Below are 25,706 nucleotides of genomic sequence, written 5' to 3'. Positions count from 1 at the left end.
GGGGCCGCAAGCGAGGCTCTGATGGCCGACGCAGGCGGAGGGGCGGGGGGTGGGCAGGAGGAGGGACAGGGGCTGCCCAGAGCACCAACCTCTTGAGGCTCCTCGCCAAGGAGCCCAGACCCTGGAGAGGAGTCGCCTGGGCTTCGGCCCTCAGAGGGGAATTAGACCCCAATGGCCAAGGGCCCCTTGAGTCCTGGGCCTCATTTCTTCACCTTTTCAGTCCCAGCCCTGTCGGCCCACCTTCGTGATCTCCGTGGCACCCGAAGTGCTTGCTCCCCCTGCCCTGGCAACTCGCACCTTCCTGCCTTTCCCCCCCCCCCCCGCCCCCCTTCTCTCCTGGAATGCCTCTCCTGCTCCAGGGCCCTTCCACCCCACCTCCAGCGGGACCACTCGCTGTGCAATTCAGCTCCTCAACGTGTCCCTCGTCTATTGGGCTCCTGCGGAGGGCACGTGCTCCAGGGGTTGAGATCATGGAAACGGTGGCCGGAGACCTTTGGGAGTGGCAGAGTGGGGTCTGCCCGGTAGCCACAAGACACAGCAGAAGGACAGAAGACTCTAGAAGATGAGGAGAGTGGGGGACAGTGAGGGGAGACTGGGCTCTAGGAAGACCTTATGGAGGAGGGGAGACAGGGTCCTGGCCTCAGAAGGTGGAAGGAGAGGAGGGTGCCCCTTGCAGAGGGCACAGCCCGGCAAGACCAAAGCTGCAAGAGAGTGGCCGTGGGCAGGGGCAGTGACCGCCTGAGCTGGAGCAGGGGTGAGGGTAGGGAGGGAGGCGCCGGGCTCCAGGGCTGTGGGGGACCGTGCGGGGAGTCTGGGGTGAATTATCTCTGCTCTAGAGGACGTCAAGGGGGGCCTGGCACGAGAGGCAGGTGTTTGGCAAGGATGGGACGTGGGGGGTGTCGCAGTGGCCCTACTGAAAGGCAGTAAGTAGGACCGTTGTCATGAACTGAGGGCTCAGAGACTTTACCTTTGCTTTCTGACAAGGTGGCCTGCCATGGTTTCCTGGATGCTGGCAGGAGACACGAGACTCCTGGGCCCGAGACAAAGGACTTGACTACTCAAGGCACAGCAGGCAGCTTGCGCCTCCCGGTCAGATCGGTCTACCTCAACGCCAAGTCCAAGGCAGGGGCCTGGGGCCGTGCCCAGGTGATATTGCGCGTGCAGGGGAACTCTGAGCTTAGGAAACCCCAGCCTCCTACCACGGGCTTTGAGCAAACCCACCCAACCTTCGCCTGATGTGGTTACACGTGTGCTCATTATGACACTGGACCGCACACACGCCTGTCCTCCACTGGGGAGACCCTGTCTCCAGCTTCCAAAGCCGTCTGCTACACAAACACCCTAAAAAGATAATTCTGGAACAGTAAGCCATCCGTGCCCCCTCCTTTAGAAGCACGATGAGGAGCAGCCTTCTCAAGCTTGCAGTGTTGCCCCACCTCTAACAGGCGCCCCCCCCCAGCCTCATTCCACGTTGCTCTCCCCCGGCCCCTCCTGCAGCCCACCACCGACACCGGCCTTCTCACAGCTCTCCGCTCGCCCGCTGCGTCCTGACTCAGCCCTCCACTCCCTCGCCTCGGACCCGAATTCTTCAGGCCTCTCCTGACCACGGAGAGGAATTCGGTCAGCCTCCTGGGTGGACATGTCCTCTCCTTAGTGGCCTTTGTCACGATCGTAGCTAAGTGCTCAACGGTGCAACAGCCCCCAGCGGATGTGCACGTCCCGCAGGGCGGAGACCGGGCCCGGCTCCAGCACCGAACGGCCTCCCTGTGAAGATTTGCTGACACACACGAGGGGTTGCCCGAGGGGTTGAGGGGGTGCTGGTGAAGGGGAGCAAAGGGGAAAAAATTGGGACAACACTAATAGCATAAACAATAACATATAATTTTTAAAAAGAGACAAAAAAAGATTTTCTGAAAGAATAAAGAAAGAATGGCTAGACATGTGGCTATTGAGTCCCGGAGAGTGGACTGGAGACAGACAGAGAGAGAGAGAGAGAGCCCTCCAGAGAAGGGTGGGGAAGACGGGCAGGAGGCCAGAAGCTGGGGTGGGGGCGGGGCAGAGGGGAAGGGTCTGGAAACGGGACAGAGAGGAAGAGCCGAGAAGACAACGGCCATCCCGGAAGACCCAGACGTGGTCGGGTGGAGGAGGAGCGGGCAGTCCTCGGTGTCCGGACCTGCAGACAGGTTTCAGAGGAAGTCTGGAAGTTGTTCTTGCCAAAGGCACCCATGGGTGGTGGGCAGGGCACCCTACTGAAGACCCTGAGATGGCTATAGGAAGGAAGGCTTCCATCATGAAGTCTTCCAGAACCTTCCAGCTCTCGGTGGACTCTCTAGAACACTGATTCTGCCTGCTACCAGGCCTATAGAAATATATTTAAATTATATAGTTTTAATATCAACAGTATGAGGTAAGCACCATTTGTCTCCCCACCTTGCTAATGGGGAAACTGAGGCTTAGTGTCTAAATAATTTCTCCAAGTCAGAGAGTGACATCTGTCCTGGCTCGAAATCCTTGCTCTGAACCTTGACATTTAGGGCTGTAGAGTGCAGGCCCCTCCCCATGTGTCTACGCCCTGCCTGCTGTGTCAGAGTGTGATGCTTACAGGCAGGACCCTCCTCACTCAGGCCCCCACCCTCGCGTCCCCAGCACGGTGACAGGCACCCAGCAGGCGCTCAGCCCGAGCTTACAGGCTGGGCAGCCCCTCACACCCCGCAGGTCGGACCTGGCCACCTGAGTCTGTGTTTCTGAGTATCTTAAAGGCACAGAGAGTAAAGAAACTATGAGCTCGCCTTTGTTCTACGTGGCGCAACTGTCCATTTTCCCAGCATCTTCCCCCCAGTTCTTTGACCACACTGTCTCCAAGAAGGGAAGCCTGTACGTCCGTGCTTTGAGGCTGGGCTCCGCGACTCCGTGAACGAGAGCAGTCCTGCCGTCTGTCCACTGTGTCCAGACCCAGGCTGTGAGCTAGTGGCAGCGTCCACTCCTTCTCTCGCAGGACGCTGGCTCTGAGTACTTAACTCCCATTCTGTGCGGAAGCCCACGCTGCCCACGCAGAGGCCCACGCAGAGAGGAACTGAGGCCCCGGCCCTGGCTGTGCTCCTGACCCGCAGCCGGCAGCCCCGGCACGCTGGCCCTGGGAAGGAGTCCCCTTGGAGGCGGATCCTCCAGCCCGGTCAGGCCCCCCAGCTGGCACTGCACGGAGCAGAGACCAACGGAGTCCTTCCCAAATGCCCAACCCACGGAAACCATGAGAGACGGAGAGAAACATAATTACTGTTTTAAGCTACCAAGCTCTAGGGTGTTTTGAAACACAGCAATAAGTAACCAGAACAGCCCTGTGATTGCTGAATAATTATGGGAGTAGCAAGCAGGTCTGGCCCACATACTGCTCTCACACCTTGCAGTCTCAGGGACCCCATCCTCCCGACAAACTGTGTTCAATCAGCAAAGACCATGCGCCAACCTCACCCATTCAGGGCACAAGGCCCAAAGCACAGCTGATGAGCCCCCACCCGCCTCTGGTGTGGTGAATGTGCAGAGGACATGCCAGGTTCACCGCGGTTCCTTGAGAGACGTCACCCTGCCGTGGCCTCCAAGGATGGAGCCGGCCCCTGTGCGCGGTGGAGTTCTACCTGCAGGAGGGGGCAGGTGCCGGGGTGACTCCCCGGGGGAAACAGAAACTGGAAGCAAGAACTCGAGCCCAAGTGTCTCTGGGGCTGGCCCACATCCCTGGCACTTCTGACTCCTTGCTCCCCTTCCTGCCCCGGGGCCGCTGTCCCTAACAAGAGGCGGTTTGCTGTCCCGTGGAGCCCCCACTTGGCTACACTGTGTCTGGCCAGTCTGCTGGAGTCACAGGCCGTCATCGAGGTCCTGCGTCAGGAAATGAGTGAGGGAGGGAGGTCTCGGCCCGAGAGGCAGGGGGACAGAGCAGCACGGCCCCTGCCGGCGTAGCGCAGTAGGTAGCACGGTGTGTGTGTGCGGTTCAGAGCTTGGTCCCTGTGGTCATGGTCACAGCCTCGCCCCTCAGCACCAGCCTGGGACCCCTCAGGGCCAGGGTGTCCTCACCTGGGAAACGGGAGTAGTAACAGTGCCCCCTTCACAGGCGTTGACTATTAAATGGGACCTTCCCAAGTCACACCTTTATAACAGCCAACAGCCAACCTGGCACATAGTGAGGACCCCATACATGTACACTCTTGCCGCTCTGACGATGATGGTGGTGGTGATGATGATGATGGTGACACAGTGAGGAGCTGGGCCAGGAGCTTGAAGGGGCTGCTTCAGGCCGGGGCTCTTTGTCCTGGGGTGCTCTGCAGAAGGAACGGAACTCGGAGCCCGAGGAGGAAGCTGTCCAGAGGGTCCCCTGTCCAGACTGAAGCCATGTGGCGAGGAGGGAGCGGTGAGAACTGAACAGGGAAGGGACTTCCCTGGGTAGAGAGACAGGACACCGCAGACAGATGGCCCTCCTTGCCTGCCTCACCTGCTACCAACCTGGGGGCACCCGGCCCTTCCCACTGCCCAGAACCCACCTGCTGCGGCCGACACGCAGCGGTCGGGCTTTCGGGTCCGACTGGGTCACACTCAGGGCAAGTCCCCTGGTGCTCAGGTAAGTCAGCTCGTGGTGCATCCAGGGCAGGGTCAACAACCAGAGGGCAGCTTGCACGGTGCAATAAAGGAGCTCAACAGCTTTCCTCTGTGGAGGCCTGAGCCTGACAAAGACCCTGAAGCAGCCCCCGAGGTGAGGGGACAACCACAACCTTCATCCAGGTGAAAAGCACCTACGGGGTACATCCAGCCCACTTCTGCTCTGAGTATTATGTCGCTTGGAAGAGGGAATAGGATTATCATCCTTCCTTCCTCCCTCTCTCTCTCTTTCTCCAAAGATTCACGTAAGAATCTTTATAGAAACAGCACAGATGAGTTCATTCTGTTACATTCCTATTTCTTCTCAAAATCCATTATCCTCAGTTTCATCGGAGTTGATACAAAAAATTTACTGGAGTTTCTTTTATTTCAAGCTAAAACAATGAAGCAACGAGGTGTGATGGCTGCTCAGACAGAAGCACCACATTTCAGAAACAACCGAAGTTCGAGCTGCATTCACAGAATCCCAGCTGGCGGGTGCAGGGTGGGGAACACCGAGTTCTCGCTTCCTGCCCGGAGCTGCAGGACCACCGCCAGGAAATGAAGAGCCGCGGGAGCAGGCTCGTGCTGGAATTCCCCACGTCCCCAACCTCCGGGCCTGGGCCCAGCCGGGCTGTTTAGACGCCTGGGCCCGAGGGACACATAGGAGAGAAGGCCGGAACGTGAGTGGACGTCTCCGAGGTGGAGCCTGGCGTGTGGAAAGCCTCTGCTTCTCTTGGGAGGTACCGAGGCAGCCACACAAATGCAGGCCCGGCCCGGCCTTTCACTTTAATTAGAACTCACTGGTCTCGAAAGCGGCCCAGGGATTCTGAATCCGCAGAATGGAGCAGGGCAGGGAGCCCCAGCTAATCACACGCTCATGTGAACACGCAGAAGACACACCCAGAGGAATGGTTCCAAGGGGCCCTCCCCTTTGCCAAAGGACTGGCCTCGTCCCTCGTTCTGAGACGGCGTGATGTGCGGTGTCGAGAAACCTGGGTTCTGACCCAGCACTGCCCGACAAACGGCCTCTGACAAACCAGTTCACATCTCTGACCTTCGGGTTCTTTACCTGGGAAATGGAAGGAATACTCTGTTCTCTGTCGTCCCGGGGTCGTCGTGAGGATTTAATGGGACAAGACCCTGTGTGTAAACTCGAGGCCGTGTTAGGACGGTCGGTATCACCAGTAGCTCATTACACACGCAGGGCACTGTTCTAAACATCTACACTCGTGAGCTTGTTGGGTTAAGAAACAGCCATTTGCCCTGGCTGGCGTAGCTCAGTGGATTGAGCTTGGGCTTCGAACCAAAGCATCGCAGGTTCAATTCCCAGTTAGGGCACATGCCTGGGTTGCAGGCCACAGTCCCCAGCAACCGCACATTGATGTTTCTCTCTCTCTTTCTCCCTCCCTTCCCTCTCTAAAAATAAATAAATAAAATCTTTAAAAAAAAAAAAAAGAAAGAAACAGCCATTTACCCTAGGGCTTGGGGGGGTGGGGAGTTTGCTATAATGTGCATTCTCCCCTTAAAGTCTGAGAGCTTCATTTAAAAAATAATTCACATCTTAAAAAAAAACATAAAAAAGGAATATAACTCAGCGATGTGATTGGATGCAAAATTAGCATGTGAAATATCATAACCTTCAAGTACACCAACCAGCGAGAAGATGCAAGAAATGCTTCAGCGACAAGGGCAATGACCAAAAAAGAAAAATACTGGGAATAAACTTTAAAAGACGTGTAGGGAATCTCACACGGTCTCACTCATACGTGGAATCTAAGGCACGACATGAAGTGACAAACACAGGAAGACCAGAGGCAGGGACACACGGAACAGACCGGCAGATCTCAGAGGGGAGGGGGTGCAGGCACTGGACGACATCAGCCGAAGAAGAGACACGCACAGCCCGTGCACACAGAGGGCAGTGTGGCCAAGGCGGGGGTGGGGGCGTGGGCCCGGGGGCTTGGTGGAGAGGGGTTGGGGGGGGGAAATAGGGGACACCTGTAACAGTGTCAACAATATAAACAAAGAAAGCACCTGAATGCCACTGAGAAATTGCAAAGGACACTAGGACATAAGAAATGACATGTTCTTTTGCGGAAGAGAAAACGTGAGGAATATGTTAATTCACTCTAAATTAATCTATAGTTCTAAAATGACTTGATGGCAGTAACAAAAGGGTGAGCTATTTTTTCCTTTTCAACCAGACCAGCTGACTGGAAGGTTCGCACAGAAAAAGAAACGAGCAATTAGCCAGGGAAATCACCAGGGGAAGCGCGGGGCGTGGTGGGAATTCGCCCGCCAGCCGGTAAAGCACATCATCAAGCCACGAGTCTACGCCGTGAGAAGCACGGGAGGCAGAGCCTGAGGTCCAGAAGTGACTCCAGATCCCGTCACTGAGGACGTGATAAGGATTACGTTCCAAGCAGTGGGGGAAAGACCGACTTTGAACACAGGGAACTGGTTTGACCATCCAAAAACAGGTACAGCTGAAGAATCCTTTCCGTACGCCTCTGCCAATATACATTGTAGACGTATCAAAATTAACAAACGTACGAAAATGGGCCACAGGAAGGCATCTAAAGCACTACTTCGGGAGATACTTATCACCTTCGGTGGATATGGTAAAAAGAAAAAGACTGCAAATGAGTGAACCCAGCCACCATCTCAAGACCTCAGGACAAGGAGGCCGCGGAAGCAAGGATCCAAGCAACGCAGGGGTTAGTAACACGGGGAGCCCAAGGTACACCAGACGGGGCCCTCCGAGTCGGAGCCTCGGCTTCGAAAAGTCTAATTTTGTTCAATGAAATCATGAAAGTACTACAAGAAAAGACAGGAGAGGCTGTGGTAATGCTGAGTGAGGAAGACCGTTCTAAGTGTGACAGGGTCACGGGCTCTCCCTCTTCCTTCTGCCTTTTTGGTCTCCACGCCGCTGGTCGCCTCCTGGCCCTCAGTTCACCGTCCCATTTATCTGCTTGTTGTTGGCTCCCCAGCTAGACAAACACGGTGCCACCCACAAACGTTGTGCCGGGAACCCTCCTGCCCTGCTCGGGGCGTCCAGCGGCATCTGCTGAGTGGCTGCTTAAAAAGCAGGAGAAGTAAACGAATTCCTAAAAATCAGTAAGAGAGAAGAATGTGAATAGAAGGTTCATAGAAAATAAAATGCAAGTGGCTCTTATACACATAAAAATGCATGGAGCCCTGCCTGGTGTGGCTCAGTGGATTGAGCATGGGTCTTCGAACCAAAGGGTCGCTGGTTCGATTCCCAGTCAAGGCACATGCTTGGGTTGCGGGGCCAGGTCCTCAGGGAGTGAATATGAGAGACAACTACACACTGGTATTTCTCTCCCTCTCTTTCTCCTTCCCTTCCCGTATCTCTAAAAATAAATATATAAAATCTTTTAAAAAACATAAAAAGGTGTGCAATTTCATTCATAGTGGAAAAGTGCAAAATGAAAAATGAGACACCATTTTTAACTTATCATGCTGGCAAATAATTTTTTTAAAAAGGTCAATAACACACATGTGCTAATGGAAGAGTTTAAGTGCACAATCTCTGTGGAAGACAATTAAACCATTATTTATCAAAACTACCCAGGTGCGTACCCATGGCCCATTAGTGTATACCAGTGATTTTCAACCTTTTCCACCTCATGGCACACACAAACTAATTATAAAAGTTCTGTAGCACACCAAAAAAATATTATGTTTTTTGCCAATGTGAAAAAATAAGCATAATGTTGATTGATTTACAATAAAAATAAGAGTAATTACCTACCCTTTTTGTTGCAAAGTGACTTTTCAAAAAATCAGATGACTGTACTTGCACATAAGGATTCTGGTACCAAGAATTAACCAATCAGACGCAACCCTATTACTCAACGTAACCAATCAGATGCAACTCTCTGATAAGACCTACACACTTGTGGTTCCAGACAGGGCATTCACGCTGGATGGCTATTGCTGTGTTGGCTGTTGTCTTTTTTTTTAATTTTTTAAAAAGATTTTATTTATTTTTTTTAGAGAGGAAAGGGAGGGAGATAGAGAGAGAGAGAAACATCAATGTGCGGTTGCTGGGGGTCATGGCCTGCAACCCAGGCATGTACCCTGGCTAGGAATCGAACCTGTGACACTTTGGTTCGCAGCCCATGCTCAATCCACTGAGCTACACCAACCAGGGCTGTTGTCTTCTTTTTATTAGACAGTGGAATGGAAAAGAGGTCAGTGCCCCCAAATGAACAGTCAGGCGGTGCATGTTCTAAAAACTGCTGAAAATTGCTGGCGTCTCTCTGTCAGAGTTTTGCAGGCACGGGCTTCATGTGTTTCTGCGTGTGTGCTGTTTAAAGACATTCATTTAAAGATACTCCTTGTAGCTGTATTTGAAATGTTAAAAAAAAATGGAAACAATTCAGATGCCTATCCACAAGGATCCGTTTAAATAATGTATGGTACCTCCATGCACAGAAATTCTTTGCAATCATTACAATGAACAAGTCTGGGGGTGGGTGGGCCAGGGGAGGTTGGTGGGGAGAAAGTGGAAACAATTGTGCTTGAACAATATTAAATTTTTTTTTAAAAAAATGAACAAGTGTGCTCTCTATGTTCTGATCGAAACATCTCCAAACACACAGTTAAACGAAATAAGGGCGCAAAATGGCGGGGAGGGTGTGGCCATGTGGGCACAAGGCACGTGCTCGGGGGGGGGGGGAATAGAGGAACCCTTTCTGGAACGACATCTCAGACACTGGTGTCTGCTTGCCTCTGGGGGGAGGAACTGTGTGGCGGGGGCAGGCACGGGAGGAAGGTCCACCTTTCATCCGACACCTCTGGAATTTCATGCCGTGTTCTGTACCACGCACAATATAGCCCACACATCTGTCTGCTGCTACACGAGCAGGAGACTTCTGGAAACCGACGCCCCAAACTGCCCCCCGTGGCTTCCCCAGCAGAGCGAAGGGAGGCTGGAGGACCCTGGAAAAGGAAATTGGTATTGGACTTACCTCGGTTTTAATTTTTCTTGGAGCCTGTGCATTTATTACTTGTTTAAAATTGCAAGATGCGTTTCTCCTTGCTTTTCTAGGCTGCCCCTCTACCTCTCCTGGGTCCCCTGCCCCCTCCGTTCAGGCACACTTTGCAGGGACGGAGAGTCAGACAGGTCAGCGTCCCCATCTGTGGAATGGGGATGACAGCAGCATCTCTACCATTGGACGAGACAGCAGACACCCGTGAGCGCTCAATGACCAATAGTTACCGAGAGCATTACCTCGCTGTTCTGGGAGTGGCTCTAACCCCTGCAGGGCCGGGCGGCTGGCCCCGTCCCAGTCTTGCTCTACATTTCCTCCGTTTAGCAGCTCCCTCCAAACTCAGAAGGAAGAAAGAAGTGGCCAAACCTTTGAGTAATCACAGTGTCTTCTACTGTTTCCTGAGAGCTGCAAGCACATTCCTCTTGTTGCTACCTGAGGGGAGCTGTGAAGTAGGGTGTCCTGGTACCCAGTTGCCCAGGTACCCGGCATCCTGGGGCCCCAAACTCCCAAGCTGGGAGGAAGCCCTGTTTGTAAACAGAAGGGGGTGGGGTCTGCAGTAGTGAGAGCAGCAGCAGCTGGGAGGGGGTGCGGAAGGGGAGGTGCCAGGACACAGAGGAAGGGAGGGGGCTGTGAGCCCCCGCCCAGATGTAAAACCCGGGCGCGCTCCGGGGCCAGCGCGGGGCCAGCGCGGAGCTTTCCTACCTCAGTCAAATATAGACCCATTTCCATAAAAGCACCAGACTGCTTCTATAAATACCTCAGCCAGTTTTTCCGGGGCTCTCATGTGACTTTGATGACTACCTCGGCTGCGGGGATCCGTCGCCATGGTGACCAGGCCACGTGACCAGCCACTCTTCATTCATGGCAAGTTGCCGCATCGCGGGGTGGGGGTAGGGTGGTGAGGGGGGGTGAGGGGTGGGGGCTGGAGAGAGGGCCGGGAGAGGGAGCAGGAGATGAACAATGAATAAAAATCAGGTGCCATCGGTCCTAGGGGGAGACTGCAGAATTCTCGCTTGACTGCAAGGACGCTCTGACAGAATTATTGATCTGCCCAAGCTGCCGGTCAGGGGAGGGACGCTTTGTTTGTGCAGCTATAGGCATCTTGTGTTTGAGTGGGAGGAGCAGAGGTTCTGGGCTGGAAGCACCTCATGAGTCCCCTGGGCCACCACTCTTACTGTCAGATGAAGAAAATCAGGCCCAGCAAGGTGCAGTGCCTTGTCCAAGGTCACACAGCAAGTCAGTTGCTAAACTAGGGCAAGAACAGGGTGTGTGTCCTTAACAGGCTCCCTCTGCACCTAGTGCAGGCTCGGCTCTGGGCTGGGGCTGGCTCCCGGGAGCGGGACTTTAGATACCTTTGTCCCCAGGTTACCCCAGCTGGCTGGAGTCAGGGGGCCTTCTAGACCGGTGGAAACAGCTCAGGGAGTCTGTACCAGGACTCAGCCCTGTCCCCCACCCCCGCCTCGGCTGATAAATGAGGAGAGAGGACTGATACATCCCTGAGAAGTCCCTCTGTGTGAGCAGAGGCAGATGCTCTCCTCGGTAACCTATGGACCTTTTTTTTTTTAATCAGAACACCCCAGATCTGCCCCCATCTGTCTAAACCCTTCAGACATCACCCTGTTCTTTGTCCTTCTTTGCTCGGTGCTGGGGAGGAGAGGAAAAGGCAGGAAAAGACCCGTCGGGCCCTCGTGGGGCTCCTGCTCAGGTGCACACGGGGAAGGAAACAGAAGAGAAGCGTGTTGACCACCGGCCGTGTTCCAGGGACAGTCGGGTCTGGAGACAAGGTGGGTCACAGAAGTCGGGGAAGGCTTCCAGAGAGAGGCGGGAAGGAGGGCCCAGCCTGGCAGGTGGATGGGAGCCCTCTCGGAGATGCCTGGTGGTGGCACAGGCGCTGCTGGGTGTCCGGGCAGAGGGACAGTGCTCTGGCCGGGGTGGGCTGAGGGGAATGCCGGCCAAGCCTCGGGGGGTGGGACGCTGCCGACCTCGGAGCTGACTCGCATGGTCCAGTCACGTGCGTTACAGCGGCCAGCAGCAAGGGTCCAGGGGTAGACGCATTCCGATTAGACAAGGAACAATCACCTTGGAAAATTCCTGAAGGAGATGGAGAGCCAAAGCAGACGTGAGCCGCAGACTCTGCCACCACCCGGCCGTGGGAGAGATGTCCGTCCAGCGGCCCCCACGGAGATGCAAACCCACTGGCAGCTGGTGGCAGCGGCAGTGGCCCAGGGCAAGGCTCGGTCTCCCTTGTTCATCACCTGTGCCATCTCCCCACGGAGCTGAGGACACAGCCCACCCACCATGTCCCCCCGAGGGCTGGCCTGCCACGCAGGGGACTGTCCCCACCTCGAAGGTGAGAGCAGTTAGTCTGAGGAGGGAGGCTGGGCCCCGGGCGAACTTACCAAGACCGCTGGCTGCCCGAATCCAGAGACAGTGCCCCCCTGTTTCCATCACCGCCCCCGGCTCACAGCAGGGCCATGGCCTGCAAATGTGAACTCACTCCTGGCTGGTTGGTGTTCGTGCAGGGGGTGCCGGCAGAGCCCCGCTTTGGAGACGGACTGACTCAGTCCTGGCTCTGTCCCCACTCGCGTGGCCTTGGGGAGCTTGTGGAGACCCTGTGGGCCCCGGCTGCTTACCTGTAAAAGGGGACAGTGTTATCTACTCTGAAGAGCAGTCGTGAACATTGGAGACAGTGGTTACTAAGTGGCTGGCACGCAGAAATGATTTGGAAACCCATCGCCTCTGTTCCCGAAGGTGGGTAACAAAGTGCATGTCTTCGTGGGTGCCCAGCGCCCATGCCACTGGCCCCAGAATTCTGCGGGGTCTTCCCGCCTGGCGCCTTCCTGGGCTCCGTCCAGTCTGCTTCGAAGCTCCTCCCACTTGGCTTCACTCATCAGAAGCCTTTCTGTCCTTCAAAGCCCCTTTCAATGCCACTGTCTCCCGCTGTCCTGCCCGGTCCCCTCCAGGCCACAGGAGGCCGTGGGGCGACTCTGTCTGTCACTACCGGCTACTGGCCACGGCGCCTTCCTTCCGCACAGGGTGGACCCCGCCTTTAGTCGCAGCGATGACAAGAACTGCCACCCTGGAGCACCTTGACTGCACCGAGACCCTGACACGCGTGAGACTTGCGGAGGGCGAGAGGCGCGTCCGCGGTCTCACAGCTAACAGGTGGCGAGGGTGACATACCCCAAGCCCACCAGGTTCCACAGCTCCTGGGTCCTCCCTGTTGCATGTCCTCTCCCTCTGTCCCATGAGCGTGTAAGCCCGTGCGATGTGACAGAAACACCACGGACCCTGGAGTCTGCTAGCAATGGGTTCAAAGCTCACCTTCGCCACTGACCGGTCGAGCGGACGCCCTTGCCTAAGTCCCTGCCCTCTGCAAACCCACTTCCTCGCCTGGAGTCGTGAGCGGGTGAGTTGGATGCTGTGACACACAGCCCGGGGCCAGCCGGGGGTGAAGTCAGGTCTAGAACTCAGGGCTCCTACACCCAGCGCTCCACTTTCTCCCTCGCTCCCCGCTGCTCATGCTGAGCCTCAGGAAGGAGTCGGGACGGGGGCCAGGAAGCCTCCAGCCATGGAGGAATTTGCTTTGAAGACAAAGGATGACTGACTCCTGGCAAGGAGAGTCGCTCCTATTTCTGCGCCAGACAAATGGGAAGCTGCCACACAGCCCGTGATAAATCTTTTTGCTAAAGACGCTGCACCGCTCTGGGCTGGTTATGTGCAGTCTTTGGACGCGATACAAGTCAATTACTGGGACCAAGTTCCCAGCACTGAGCAGAGAGAGATATTTTCATTGAGGGGCTGTCACGGAGCCAGAACTTCCCAGGGACCCGGCCGGGAAGTGGGTCCACTTCGAGTTGGATGGGGGTGACTGCACAGCAGTGGGACCTGCTGAGGAGCCCCTCGAGGAAAGTGTCCCCCAGTCCCGTCGTGATGGCTTCCCTCTGCGTGTGTCCCTGAAGCCACCACGGGCTGCTGGGCCAGCCAGGACCGGGCTGCCCACGTTAGAAACACCAGCCTCACGTGCCCTCGCTCCCAGCTGCCTGGATTTGCAGAAATGAGTTACCATCCCAGCCAAACTCGGCGTGCAGCACACAGAGCTGCACACAGGACCTTGCTCCCCGCACCCCGTCTCAGAAGCACTTCCTTATACCCTGAGGTGCTCCTTACCTGAGCCCGGAGCCTGGCCAGGTCATCACTGTGCCCACCCTCCGCCCCCCAAAAAGCCTCGCAAGCATCGCAGCTTGCTGAGGCAGACCCCAGAAACTGCTCGGGCCAGCAACTCTGGCCTCCCTCACCCACCCAGACCCCAGCTGAAGTTCATGTGCTGGTCTTCCGAGGCCAGAAATTTTAAAGCTGATATGTTTGTTGCTCCAAAAGGGCCTTCCCCTGGCCTCACGGTGGAGCTTGGTGTTCCCAGACTGACGGTTGAGGTCCTAGCAAGGAGCCGGGCCTGGGCGGCGTGAGCCTCACTCACTGCTGTGTCACTTTGGACAGGCCATTCACCTTTCTAAAAAACGGGGCCAGTGGTTCTTCCCAGCTCCGAAAGGAGCTATGATTTCATCCTTGGGGTTTCCAAGAAGGCCGCTGGAGATGGCTAGAGCGTAAGATGAGGGGGCGGGGGCGGTGAGAAATACGGAGGGGAAAGATTAGACGCAGAGGGCAGTGGTCTGAATCACGGAGAGCTTGAATGTCACGCTTCAAAGCTCAGGTTTTATTTTTAAAGCTCACGGAGGACCGGGGAATATTTTTAAGCATGGGAAGGAGAGTCGCCGGATTTAGCAAATAAAAAATACCAGCCATCCAGCCAAATGTATAGTGGGCACTCTGCGTTTTATCGGGCAGCTGTGCACGGATGCGAGTGGCAGAGAGAGCATTTGACCACTGAGTGGAGACTGTGTGGGAGGAGATGAAACGGGGGGCAGAGAGGCCGTTGGGGGGCGTTACCATGCTCCAGGCAACAGCCGCAGAAGGTCATCTCTGCTGAGCGCGTGTTTTTGCCAGGCGCTGTGCCAGGGATTTTGTGTGTATAAAGTCATCGAAGTCTCATGATGAAGTGTGATCGAGCATCGGTCCCAATGCACAGGCGAGGAGACCGCGGCACAGAGGGGTTCAGTGACTCACCCAGGTCACACAGCTGGTCAGTGGCAGAACTGAGATGGGAGTCCCAAGCCCACGTGCTTCACCACGGAGACACAGTGCCACCCCCAGGTGCCAGGAGAGCCTGACCCCAGGCCATGCAGTGGGAACGGGGTGACCGTTAGAAGCAGTTTTGAATCCGGCCCCGGTCCCCGGGGACGAGTGAAGAAGGGAGAAGGGAGGCCCGCCAGTCTGGCGGTATCCAAGTCCTGGGTTCAGATTGCTTGATAACTTTCAAGGCAGGAAGAGAGGCTGGTAAGAAAGAAAACCACCACCAATCCTCGGCATTGACCAAACACCAGGAGACACCATCCACAGGATGTGAGGGGAGAGGGGCGTGAGGGGGGACTCCGGGCTCTGGTTGGGAGGGCTGAGGGCCTCGTTAACCAGAGAGAGCGTTTGGGAGGATGAGCAGTGTGGGGGTCGCAGAGAAGATGAGGTCAGTCCGGGACGTGCTACACTTATCGGATCCAAGACAACGAGGCCGGGGAGGCCCAGAGAGGTTAGGTGACTACCAGGGAGTCACGCAGAAGGTAGGTGTTAGGGCAAGGGCTGGAACTGGAGTCTCTGGACTGCACCTGGGGTGCCTGGCACAGACGGAGCCCTAGTTTAGGTTTAGAAATGGGGTGAGGATGGAGACACCCCCAAACCCAGTATTCGGGGGCCACTGTCCGATGCCAGACACTCAGCTCTGGGAGCGAGTCCTGCCCTTCAGCTCTGACTCTGCCGCCAAAGCCAAGGGCCAGGCTGGGCCGAGTTTCGGGCGCTGTGAGCCCAAAGGAGTCTTTCTGCAAAGATTTTTCTCCATCTGTGAAAAATGGAGCGGCACCCACAACAAAGTCATTACAAGGATTAAAGGAGCAAACTAAATGGGAAGGCGATGCCCCGGGCACATGTCATTAGTGACTGTGCCATTAGCGGACTCGCCGGCCTCTGCCGCTGCCATCACCCCTTCCATCCTGCTCCATCTCCCCCTCCCAACTCCACCCCCCCGTGGCCCCCTCTTCCCTCCCTCGCCGGAGGCCCTGGGCAGAGCCCGGTCCAGGGAGTCCAGGGAGTGTGGGCAGAGGAGCCGCCTCCGGCCCAACCTGCCTAGCTCCCCCACCCCCACCCATTTCCACCCTCGCACGGACGGAGCAGCGCCCCCTCACCTCCTTTTCTCCAGGTGACGCACCGGGCGGACTCCCCTACCCCCACACCCGCCCCCTCCCCCTCCCCCACCCCGTTCAGGGAGCCCCGCCCACTGTTGCCCAGGGAACCGCCAGAGGTGTCGGAAGGGACGACAGGAGAGGCCCTAGGGGATGGGGAGGCTCCGGCCCTGATGGGCTGATGAAGTACAAAGCCTGTCCCTGGGGACGAAGCGAGGGACTGACGTCAAACCGAGGCTGAAAATACAGTCTAGAAAGTCACGCGGCTCCGTGAAAAATGAGCCGCTCGCCCGCCAGAGACCGAACACGGGGAAGAGACACAAACCGCGGCCCGTTCGAGTCCCCACATTCCAGCTGGCCCCTGGGACCCTCTAGGGTGCCTGCTGAGAGGTCTCAGGGTCACCAACACCCCATTCACAGACCAGGGCACCCACAGCACCCCACGCCCCAGAGAACAGCCGGTGTCCTGAGACTGGAGGGGTGGCCCCCCCAGCCCTCGCCCACCCTGGCCCAAGCCGCAATGCCGTGGGAACACCCAGGGGGCCCAGAGAGCCAGGAGCAGTGACTCCTCGGGGAGTCCAGGTCCCCGCTGGCACTGAGCTGTGACATCCTTGTCTCCTGGGAAGACCGCCTTCCTATCTCGTTTTCTCCTCCTCGCCGCCCCCCCCCCCCCCCCCAGGACTTAGGAGTTGCCCCTTTCCTGCAGGAGAGGCTGAGGTCTCGGGTTCCTGAGTGTCCTGGTGCCCTCAGGCAGTCCATGTCGCCAGGGCCCCAGAATCCTCTGGGGCACGTGGTCCTCAGAGAGAGACTTCCTGCCACTCTCAGACGTCCAAGTGTCCCCCTTGGGCTGGTGTGAAAGGGGAAAGGACCCCTAGGCCGTGAGGCCCAGCCCTGGGCTCAGGGCTTTCTGACAACCAGGGCGGGGCGGTCCTAGGCAGATAGCCCCGCCCCCATCCCCGCCCCTACCAAGCCCCACCCCTACCTCTCCCCACATCCCCAACCCCTCACCCCCACTTTTCGGCTCTGCTTAATCTCCTAGGAAGTAAAACAGTCCCAGGGAAAGTGACAGGGGTTTCCTCCCAAATTTTTCATCACTCTGTAGCAATAAAGACACGGGAGCTATTTTAACAAAATAAAGAAAACGTGAGTTCTCTCACCCTGGGGCTGGAGATCGAGACTCCCACCTTCTGCACGCATTCCCGTCGCTGTCTCTCTCCTGCTCCGGCCCCTCCGTCCTCCCTTTAACCCCCCCACCCGGCTCCCAGTCCTCCGCCCCCGCCGCCTGCCTCCCCCCACCCACTCCCCACCCCCAGCAGGACCTCTCCGCCAGGATCTGCTCTCCGCTCTGCGCTTCTCCTCCACAGACGGCCCCCTCCCCTGGGGGTGCAGGGCCCTTCCCAGGCAGAGTCCAGCCCAGCCCAGCCCACAGGGTCACGGAGCCCTAACCAAACAGGCCTCTCTGGGGACGGCCCGGGGCTCCTGCTGGTGCCCTGAGAGCGCTCCACTCTTCCCACAGGCCCGGGGCATCTGCCCGAGCAGCGGCTTCTCTCCCCAGGCCTGCGAGCCTGAGCATTGCCCAGGACAGCCCCATCCCGCCAGGAAGGCCAACTCCAGCCCGCAGCTTCCTGGGGTCCGGCATTGGCCTCCCCCTGCCCTACACCCCGCCTGTGTGTGGACTGGAGCTCCATTCGGGGGACTGGAAGGATGTGACCGCCCTCTCTTAGGTCCCCAAGTCCAGTGCTGGTGCCCGGCCCAGGGGAGACACACAGGTGCTGGAGCCCTCTCCGTTACCCCAACTGTGTCACCGAAGCTCCCACAGAGTCTCTGTGCTAGTGCGTGGGCGTGGAAGGAAGGGGTGTGCACTCGGGGTTGGTCAGGGAGGCAAAGTCGGAGGGGGCTGGGGGGCATCCTTCAAGGTGCAGTGGCAGCCGTGGCCTGAGGTTGTCTGGATGCCAGGAGGGCCTCCCCCTGCCGTCTCTGATGGACAGGGGCTTTGATCCTGGGGTCTGTGGGGTATAAATAACAGCCCCGCGCGGGTGCGCTGGGACTTCTCGGGGGCAGCTGGCTGACAAGGTCGCCTCGTCGGGCAGACCAGATCCCGCTGCAGCGGTCTGTGACAGGTTTAAAGCCGGCCCGCAGACAGTAGTTACCTCAGATTTATCACCCGTCCACGAGGGCAGAGGGAGCCCTTAAATCATGGTGACGGGAAAGGCTGTCGGAGGGGGCGCAGGGCAGGTCGGCGGGAGCCATCCTGGAGGCCCGGGCTTCCTGCCGGCCCCTCGGGTTGCGGTCCTTTCCAGGGGGGGATTTACAGCCCAGGGCTGAGTAGCTGCCTGGTAGCTCCTCGGGAGGAGCCAGGAAGACTGCAGGGGCCGAGCCAGGAGGAGGAGGAGGAGGAGGAGGGTGCCCGGTGCCAGCTGGGCCGGGCTGGGCAGAGCCGTGCCAGGAAGTACAGGGACTCAGCACCCAAAGTGCTGGCCGCTGCAGTTGGGAGAGGCGGCTTGCTGCCACCGCTGACCGTGCCTGGCCAGTCCCACCTACCCGGCGGCATGTCCATCTGTGAGCAGCCCTGTGTGGGCAGATAGATAGATGTCTGGGCTTTTTCTCTGGCTGTGGTCTGTTTTAAGGTTTGTATCAGCAGAAAAGCGCATATGTGCAGTGAGGCCATTTTGCACGGTACCTGAGCCCTGGGCTGGGTGGAGGCACCTGAGGATCAGTAGTGCATGTGCAGCGGTGGGGGGTGGGGATGGGGATGTACCCAAAGGTAGTGGGCTCTGGGTCCCTCCTGTCCACGCCTGCTCACTGCGAGAATCTGGGTAAAAATGAGAGAAAAAGACGCTAGAAGACAGAAGAAAAGCTGGTGGTGTTAATCCAAGGGCAGCCACAGATGAAAGGAATGGGAGGGGGGAGAGGGGGCGGGGCTGGGAGGCAGGGGACACGGGAACAGAGAAAGAGCTGAGAGAAGCACCCAGATGTCCACGTGACTAAGTTCAAGTGTGGCCAGGGGGAAGGGGGAAGCGGTGCAGGAAGAAAAGACGAGAGGAGGAGAAAGGCGACCCAAGAGGGAAGGAGGGACGAGGCAGCGGAGGGAGCCCCATCTGCTCCCGAGGGCCCCAGGCCCGGGCTCTGCAGCTGCTCTCGCCTCAGCCGTGTCCATGTGCGACAGCTGGCGGGGCAGGAACCTCTGCCAGGGCGGCCGGCCGGCCATCCGGTCACCCCCCTGCTACAGGCTGGCCACCACCCAGGGCCAGCTCAGGCCACAGGTAGGGTGACCCAATCTGGGGCAGGGGCCCGGAAGGCCAGCAGGTGCCACCTTGCAGAGTCCCCACAGAGAAGGGATCACTGTCCTCAGACAGACGTGGACTGACTACGCACGCAGGCACCCTTGCAAGCCCCACAGCCACCCAGCACGCAGACCTGTGTCCCACGTGTCCCTTCGCATGTCCCTACACATCCTGTAGACACCCCTGTCTGGATGACGGGAGGCAGGGGCCGCTCACACACAGCACAGTCGGTCCTGGCCCTCCAAGTCCCGACATGCTCGAGGTTCCTGCCTCTGCAGCCTTCCTTTCTGCCCTTGAACGTGCTGCATGGGATCTTCCGGACCAGCTGCCCCGGCCAGGTGGGTCAGCTGGGCTCCAGCAGCCTGAGGCCTGAAAGGCACGGTCTGGACCCCGGCACCACAGTGGAGCACAGCCCACAGCGCCTTCCTGTGAATCCAGCTCTACCACGGCAGGCCCCACGCGGTGGGTGCGAGCGGTTGGGGGCGCCTGCATGTCTGTGGCCATGCACCTGAGGGGTGTCTCCCTGTCTTGTGTCTCTGAGCGTCGCAAGGCACCCAGCAAGTTCAGAGGCCGCTGTGCTGAGCCAAGCGACAGGTCTCCAGGGGTGACGTGGGAACCTCTGGATGTCAGGAACAGTCCCCCAGGAGCCCTTTCCACCCTGCACCAGCTCAAGTGCTGCCTCCTCCTTGAAGCCTCCCTGAGACTCAGCTGTGCTCCCACAGCTCCTGGACTGAACCTGACACTTTCATTGGCTTATTACCAGTGATTTCACTCATGCATGCAAAATATTTGACACAGTCACCACCTGCTGTGGCGGACAGACCTCTGATCGATGTCCAGGCCTTTGCGAGATCCCCTCACTCTGAAGGTGGGAAGGGCCTATGACTCTCTGGGGCTCTTGGAACATTTTCAACCCCCTCCTTCTCCAAGATCTTCGAGAATTTTCATCCTGATGAACAATTCCCAGCCCCATCACTCAGGACAGTGGGCCAAAGCGACATCGCTAGGTAATAGCACAGCACCGCATGTCAAACCTGGACAGCAGGGGGCGCACTTCTCTGTAACCGGCCTTCTCTGGAGACAGGCTCCCTCCTCCGTCACCCACCTCAGTCCCTAGCGCATACTAGGGCCGCCACCCGCGTATATTGATGGAAGAATAAAGGACTGATGGCCTGGCCGGTGTGTCTCGGTTGGTTGGAGCGTTGTCCCACAACCAAGAGGGCTGCGGGTTCGATTCCCAGCCAGGGCATATACCTGGGTTGTGGTTCGATCCTGGGTTGGGGTTCAATCCTGGGTTGGGGGAGGCAGCCAATCGATGCTTCTCTCTTGCATGGATATTTCTCTCTCTCCTTTCCTCTCTCCCTAAAATCAATTTTTAAAAAAGTCCTCAGGTGAGGATAAAAAATATAAAATAAAATACAATAAAAATAAAAGACCAATGAAATAGCGCACGAACCAGAAAGACTGTTTTCCGGGAACCAGGGTGCCGAGGGGTGTGGCCTTCAGGAGGTGCAGGGTGGGGTGGGGAGGGGCCAGGCTGCTCTGCGGGCGGGAGCACTACACTGGACTACGGGCAGGGGGCGGGGCTGCCCTGAGGGGCCTGCAGCTTCAGCAAAGTTGTTGCTAGTGGGGACCCACGTGTCCTTTCCTGGTAGGAGGGGGGTGCTGTGGGCCTCAGGTTAAAGAGTGCCATCCCCATCCCCACTGTCCCTCAAGCGGTGACAGCAGGAAAGGACCCAGGGAGCCTCCAGCTGGTTTGATGGCACAGGTTCGAATCCGCCTTTGGGACATGGGGAACCTGGGCTCAGAGCAGGCCGTCCACGGCAGGCAGCCCACGAGCTGCAGATCTCCTCACAGAGTGGGATTCAAACCCACTGCTGGGCATGAGGGGTGGCTCTGCCTGCAGCCTCCCCGTAGACCCCCACCTCCAAGTCCATCCAGGAGAGGACAGAGCCTGTCGCCCCCCCAGTGGGAAACGCAGCCTTGAGGAAGCCTGTCCTTGGGAGAGGTGACAGACACGTCCTCGCTGAGCTCCAGTGGCTCGTGTGTCCTGTCCTGTCTCAGCTTTTGTGAGGACGGGAGCTGGGGTGGGAGGGGGCTTGGGAGGGTGGGGGCGGGGTGGGAGGCAGGCAAGGCGCAGAAGGACAGGACAGCTTTCCCTGCTCCTGGTTTGGGGCCGGAGCCCTGCTCCACTGCGGCACTCAGGACAGAAGCGGGGAGGGGGCTGCTCTCAGCCCGTCCTGACACTCCCACTAACCAGAGAGAAAAATAAAGGCTCCCCCCATCCTTCCGTCCGGCTTCTCTCCGCAAAAGAAATAAAACGGCCCACTTACTTTTATTGCTCACAGATTTCCTGGGAAATGGGCTATTAGTTCCCCTAATGTGGAGATAACGGGCTCATCCCCCTTGCAAACGGCGCGGCCCCAGCACCGAGGTGCACAGAGCCAGCGGGAGGCTCTTCTGCCAGGAGGACGCAGGGCCAGGCGGCAGGCGGGGGCCAGGACCCTTTGGGGAACTCCGGGGCCTGCTGGGGCTCCCACAGCCTGGCTGCAGCCACCCAGGACAGAGTCCTTCCTGCCCCAGGAAAGGTCACTTCTGTCCTCGGAGGCCCTGACTGTCCTCTCCTCTTGGCTGATGGGGACAGGAGATGGTCCTTAGGTGACCGAGGGCGTCTCTCCCGGCCTCTGTCGCTGGTCTCACCCCAGAAGACACCGCACAGTCGTACAGTGTTCACATCTGACCCTCAGCGACACCTGGGGGTACGTGGGCGCGCTGAGAGTGAGCCCGAACCAACAGGGGGAAACCGAGAGCCTCAGGCGGGAGGAACAAAGGCCGTGCAGCAAGGCGAGGCCAGAGCCAGGACTGGACTCGAACCCCAGCCCGAGGGCCCAGCACAGAATGGGAATGTGAGCCTCGCTCGTTTCTTTCCAGAAACTGTCTTCGCCCCCTTCCCTCTGCCTCCTTCACCGGGGATGGAGTTGCCAGAGTGGAAGCACTTTGGGGACCTTGCCGGGGGACCGGGGTCTCAGTGAATTCCCTGCCCCCCCCCCCCCCATGCACAGGGCAGGGGCTCCTCGGCTTGGCGAGGGCCACTTTCCCACACCGAGAACAGAGGGAGGGGCAGGCCTGGCCCCTCCCCACCGAGGCCAGGGTCCTGCGAGGCGGTGGCGGGCGCCTGGGCCTGTAGTCACACGGGCCGTCCTCGACCTCCATGTTGCTGCTGTACTTGTCACCGGTGGCCTGTCCCTCCCTCTGGGCTGCACGCCTGGGAAGGCAGGGGCCCTGACTGGCACCGTTTTGTCCTGTGGGAGCCTGGATGGTGTGGGGCAAGGAATGGGGCCTCCGTGACAGCGGTGGACGGGTGACTTGGGGCAGACGTGAGCCATGGGACCTGGCTCTGTGCACGCGGGACGTGGTGAGGGGGTGACTGTGCAAACCGCCCTTTCGGCCCGAGCTCAGTTTCCTGCTGTTCCTGGTCTGTACGCATCTCCCTGTGACCTCCCGGCCTGGCACACAGTAGGTGCTCTCCTTCCACTCCTACCTGGTGGTCCCTGTCCCTGAAGCTGTGAGGGCACAAGCAGGCGGACAGCAGGGGCAGCCTGACCCAGAGGGCAAGGGGCAGCTTCCTGCCATTCCCCTTCTCTCGGCTGTCTGTCGGGGCCGGCGGGTCGGCTCCATGGCCCAAGGATGGAGGACAGTGAACCCACATCACCTTCCTGATCCAAAGGAGCAAGAGGCTCTGTCTAGAGCCTTAAAGCTTTGCTAACAGGGCGCTAAGAGGGTGCTGGACGTGCTTGGCAAACCGCTCAGCCCAGGAGGCGATGCCCTGCCTACAAGGGTGGGGGACAGCCTTCCCACCACACTTCCGGGCTGCCCATGGGGTCATCTGAACCCCTTCTAGGGGGTGGGGATGGTGGGATCATCCCACGTTTCCAAGGCAACCACAGGCCCCTTGGACACCCGTGGACACTAGTGGGGAAGCCCCAGGGAACACACACAAGGACGAGGCTGGGCAAATTTGAGCGTGCAAATGAGTAGGATGGCTGGTTTACTGGTCAGTCCCGCCCTCCCCCACTCCCTCCCCCTCTTCTCCGGGCACCAAGGCCACAGCCTGAGAGGACTCCTCCCCCGACGGCGGCTCCTCCAGCAGCTCCTCCTCGGTCAGGAGGTCCCGCGCCAGCTGCTCCAGGTGCCCCGGGCTGATCCTCTGCAGCCTCGCCTCGTGCTCCTGCCTCAGCAGCTGCAGCACCGCCTTGGCGTCCTGGGGCCCAAAGTGCTTGGCCAGGACCTGGCTCAGCTGGTGCCACAGTGGCTGGGGCTGCTGGGGCTGCTGGGGCTGCTGGGGCTGCAGGGCCTCCGCGGGCGCGGGCACAGGCGCCGTCTTCTCCGGGGGCCGCATGATGACGTTGATGGAGGCATTGGGCCCGATGCAGTAGTCGGAGAGACGCTTGTCATCCGCCAGCAGCTGGCCGCGGAAGAGCAGGTGCTGCTGCTCCTCGGGCACCTGCAGCCGCTCCGACACCAGCTTCTTCAGCGTGGCCACGCTCTCCTGCCCCGACACCTGCACGCTGCATCTCCGGCCCAGGAGGAGCTTGACCGTGAGGAACATCGGTGGGGAGCAGAGTCAGGGGGGACCCATGCTCCGGTGGCTGCCCTGAGGGTGAAGGGGCCTGCAGGAGGTGGCCGCTGCTCCCGGTCAGTGACGGGTGGCGGTCCCACAAGGCCAAGAACCCAGCCCAGGGGCAGCAGGCATTGGCTAATGCCCAGTGATGTCACAATGGCACAGGAGAGCTCTAACTTTAGGGACATTTGGGGCGTAGAGTGTCCTTCCTCTGTGAGGGGGGAAAGGAGGAGAGGAGAAGAAAAGAGGGGGTTCAGGAAAGGAGGCAGAGGATGGAGAGAAAGAGGAGCAGGATCGGGTACGGGAGGGTCAGAAGGACAGGACGGCAGAGGGAGGGAACTTGGCCACATCAGTGTCCACTCTGCCAGGGCTGGCCCTGCAGAGAGACCGCATTGCTGTGGACGCCCCTGCCCTGGGGAGGGGGCGGGGGGGGAGGGGGTCCCGTCTGTGAGCCGTCGGCCTAGCAGTCCAGCGTCTTCCTCCCGTCATGCCCTTCGCATGCTCCTCTGGACGGGCTTTCCCAGAAGCGGACCCTGGGACACAGGTTCCAGGGCTCGGATTCCGTTGGGAGGCGACCCCAGGAAGCAACGGTAGGGGGTGTGGAGGTGAGCCCAGGAAGGGGGGAAGCCGCCAGCTGTGCCGATGAGCAGGTTGCCTTTGGGAGCCACCGAAAGCCTTTGGTGCCACCGGGCGCTCTGGGTGAGCCTGGAGGCAGGCGCCACCTTCACCTCCATTCGGTAGAGAGATGCTGGGGCTCCACCTGACCCTCGGGCCAGCAAGCCCCTCAGCGCCGGCCTTCCCTGCCCCCACACGCTGCCTCCTGAAACACTAAGCAGGCACCCCGCGGGCCAAGGTGAAGGAGGGAAGGGACACTCCTGGAGACGCCCTTGTGCCGGCCACTTCCGGTGCACCGGCAGCTCTCCGTCCCACTTGTCGACGGTCTGCTGGGCCAGGTCCTCACGTGGTCCGACACAGGTGAGTGTGCGAGGACAGTGTTTTCATCTCATTTTAGAGATGAGTGAGCCTGGAGACGACCTCGCAGATGCCCCGCAGTGGCTGGGTGGTTTGCCAGGGGTCCCCTCGGCCAGCAGCCTCCCTCCTCTCATCCCTCTTCCCCTCCTGCTTCCTCCTCCCCCTGCAGCCTGGACTGCACTGGAATGACGCTGTCGCCGACACCCTTGACTTCCCAGGCCTTGCCCGTCCCCAGCGCCCACCCTGACCCCTCTCCGCCCCGCGCCAGAGTTGCCCCAACCTCCAGCCCTCTCTTCTGGCCCTGGCAGCCTCCTGGGGCACCACAGACTCAGCTGGCCCTCCCCCTCCCCTGCCCCACGGTCTCACAGTTGGCAGGCGACCCGCATCCTGGTCCAGAGAAACTAAGTTCTCAAGTCAGGAGTTCCCTGACATCCTGCCCTTCCTCCCCCCACCCGTGTGCTGCCCGGTCCAGCCGCACCTCCCACCTCCCTGCTCCTCTCTCCCCTGCCAGCCACTCCTCCTCTGGTTTCCATTCTTCCTCCAACGCCTCCAAAGCCCACAACCCACAGACGGCTCCCTGGGGCTCAGCACCTGCAGATCCCCTCCTCCGTCCAGTCCCACCCCCGTGGGCCCCATTCCTGCAACAGCCAGCATCCGTCCGTCTGTCCGTCCGAGCACACACCATCTACTTTAATCCTCTTCGCTCTGGGGGTCCAACCCAGCTTCTCAGTTCAGAGACCGGCCCCCGACGGCGTCCTGGCCCAGCCCGCTTCCCCAGCCCTCACTCCGGCCACACCCACCTGCCACTTCCTCTGCCTCCTCGTCTCGTCTCGTTTGGACTCTTCCAGTTTCTCCTGCAAAACCCTGGTGAAAAACTGCTTCCTCGAGCCCTGGC

At 58.8% G+C, this 25,706-nt stretch overlaps 1 protein-coding gene and 1 long non-coding RNA gene across 2 annotated transcripts; both read right to left on the bottom strand.

Moving 5' to 3' along the window:
• Positions 1-12,110: 12,110 nt before the first annotated feature.
• Positions 12,111-19,647, bottom strand: LOC118498133. The gene is made up of 3 exons (XR_004900655.1): positions 19,435-19,647; positions 15,472-15,594; positions 12,111-12,280 (listed from the first exon to the last, which is right to left on the bottom strand). It is a non-coding gene; the product is annotated as an uncharacterized LOC118498133 (long non-coding RNA).
• A 3,599-nt stretch (positions 19,648-23,246) lies between these two features.
• Positions 23,247-24,129, bottom strand: UBL4B (ubiquitin like 4B). Its single transcript, XM_028503234.2, has one exon. The coding sequence runs from the start codon at positions 23,825-23,827 to the stop codon at positions 23,267-23,269; it is 561 nt and encodes a 186-aa protein (XP_028359035.1). The 5' UTR covers positions 23,828-24,129; the 3' UTR covers positions 23,247-23,266.
• Positions 24,130-25,706: the final 1,577 nt, after the last annotated feature.

Source organism: Phyllostomus discolor, chromosome 14, assembly GCF_004126475.2.
Source record: "Phyllostomus discolor isolate MPI-MPIP mPhyDis1 chromosome 14, mPhyDis1.pri.v3, whole genome shotgun sequence".
NCBI classification, from domain to species: Eukaryota; Metazoa; Chordata; class Mammalia; order Chiroptera; family Phyllostomidae; genus Phyllostomus; species Phyllostomus discolor.
This window is presented reverse-complemented; position numbering and strand designations above follow the sequence as displayed.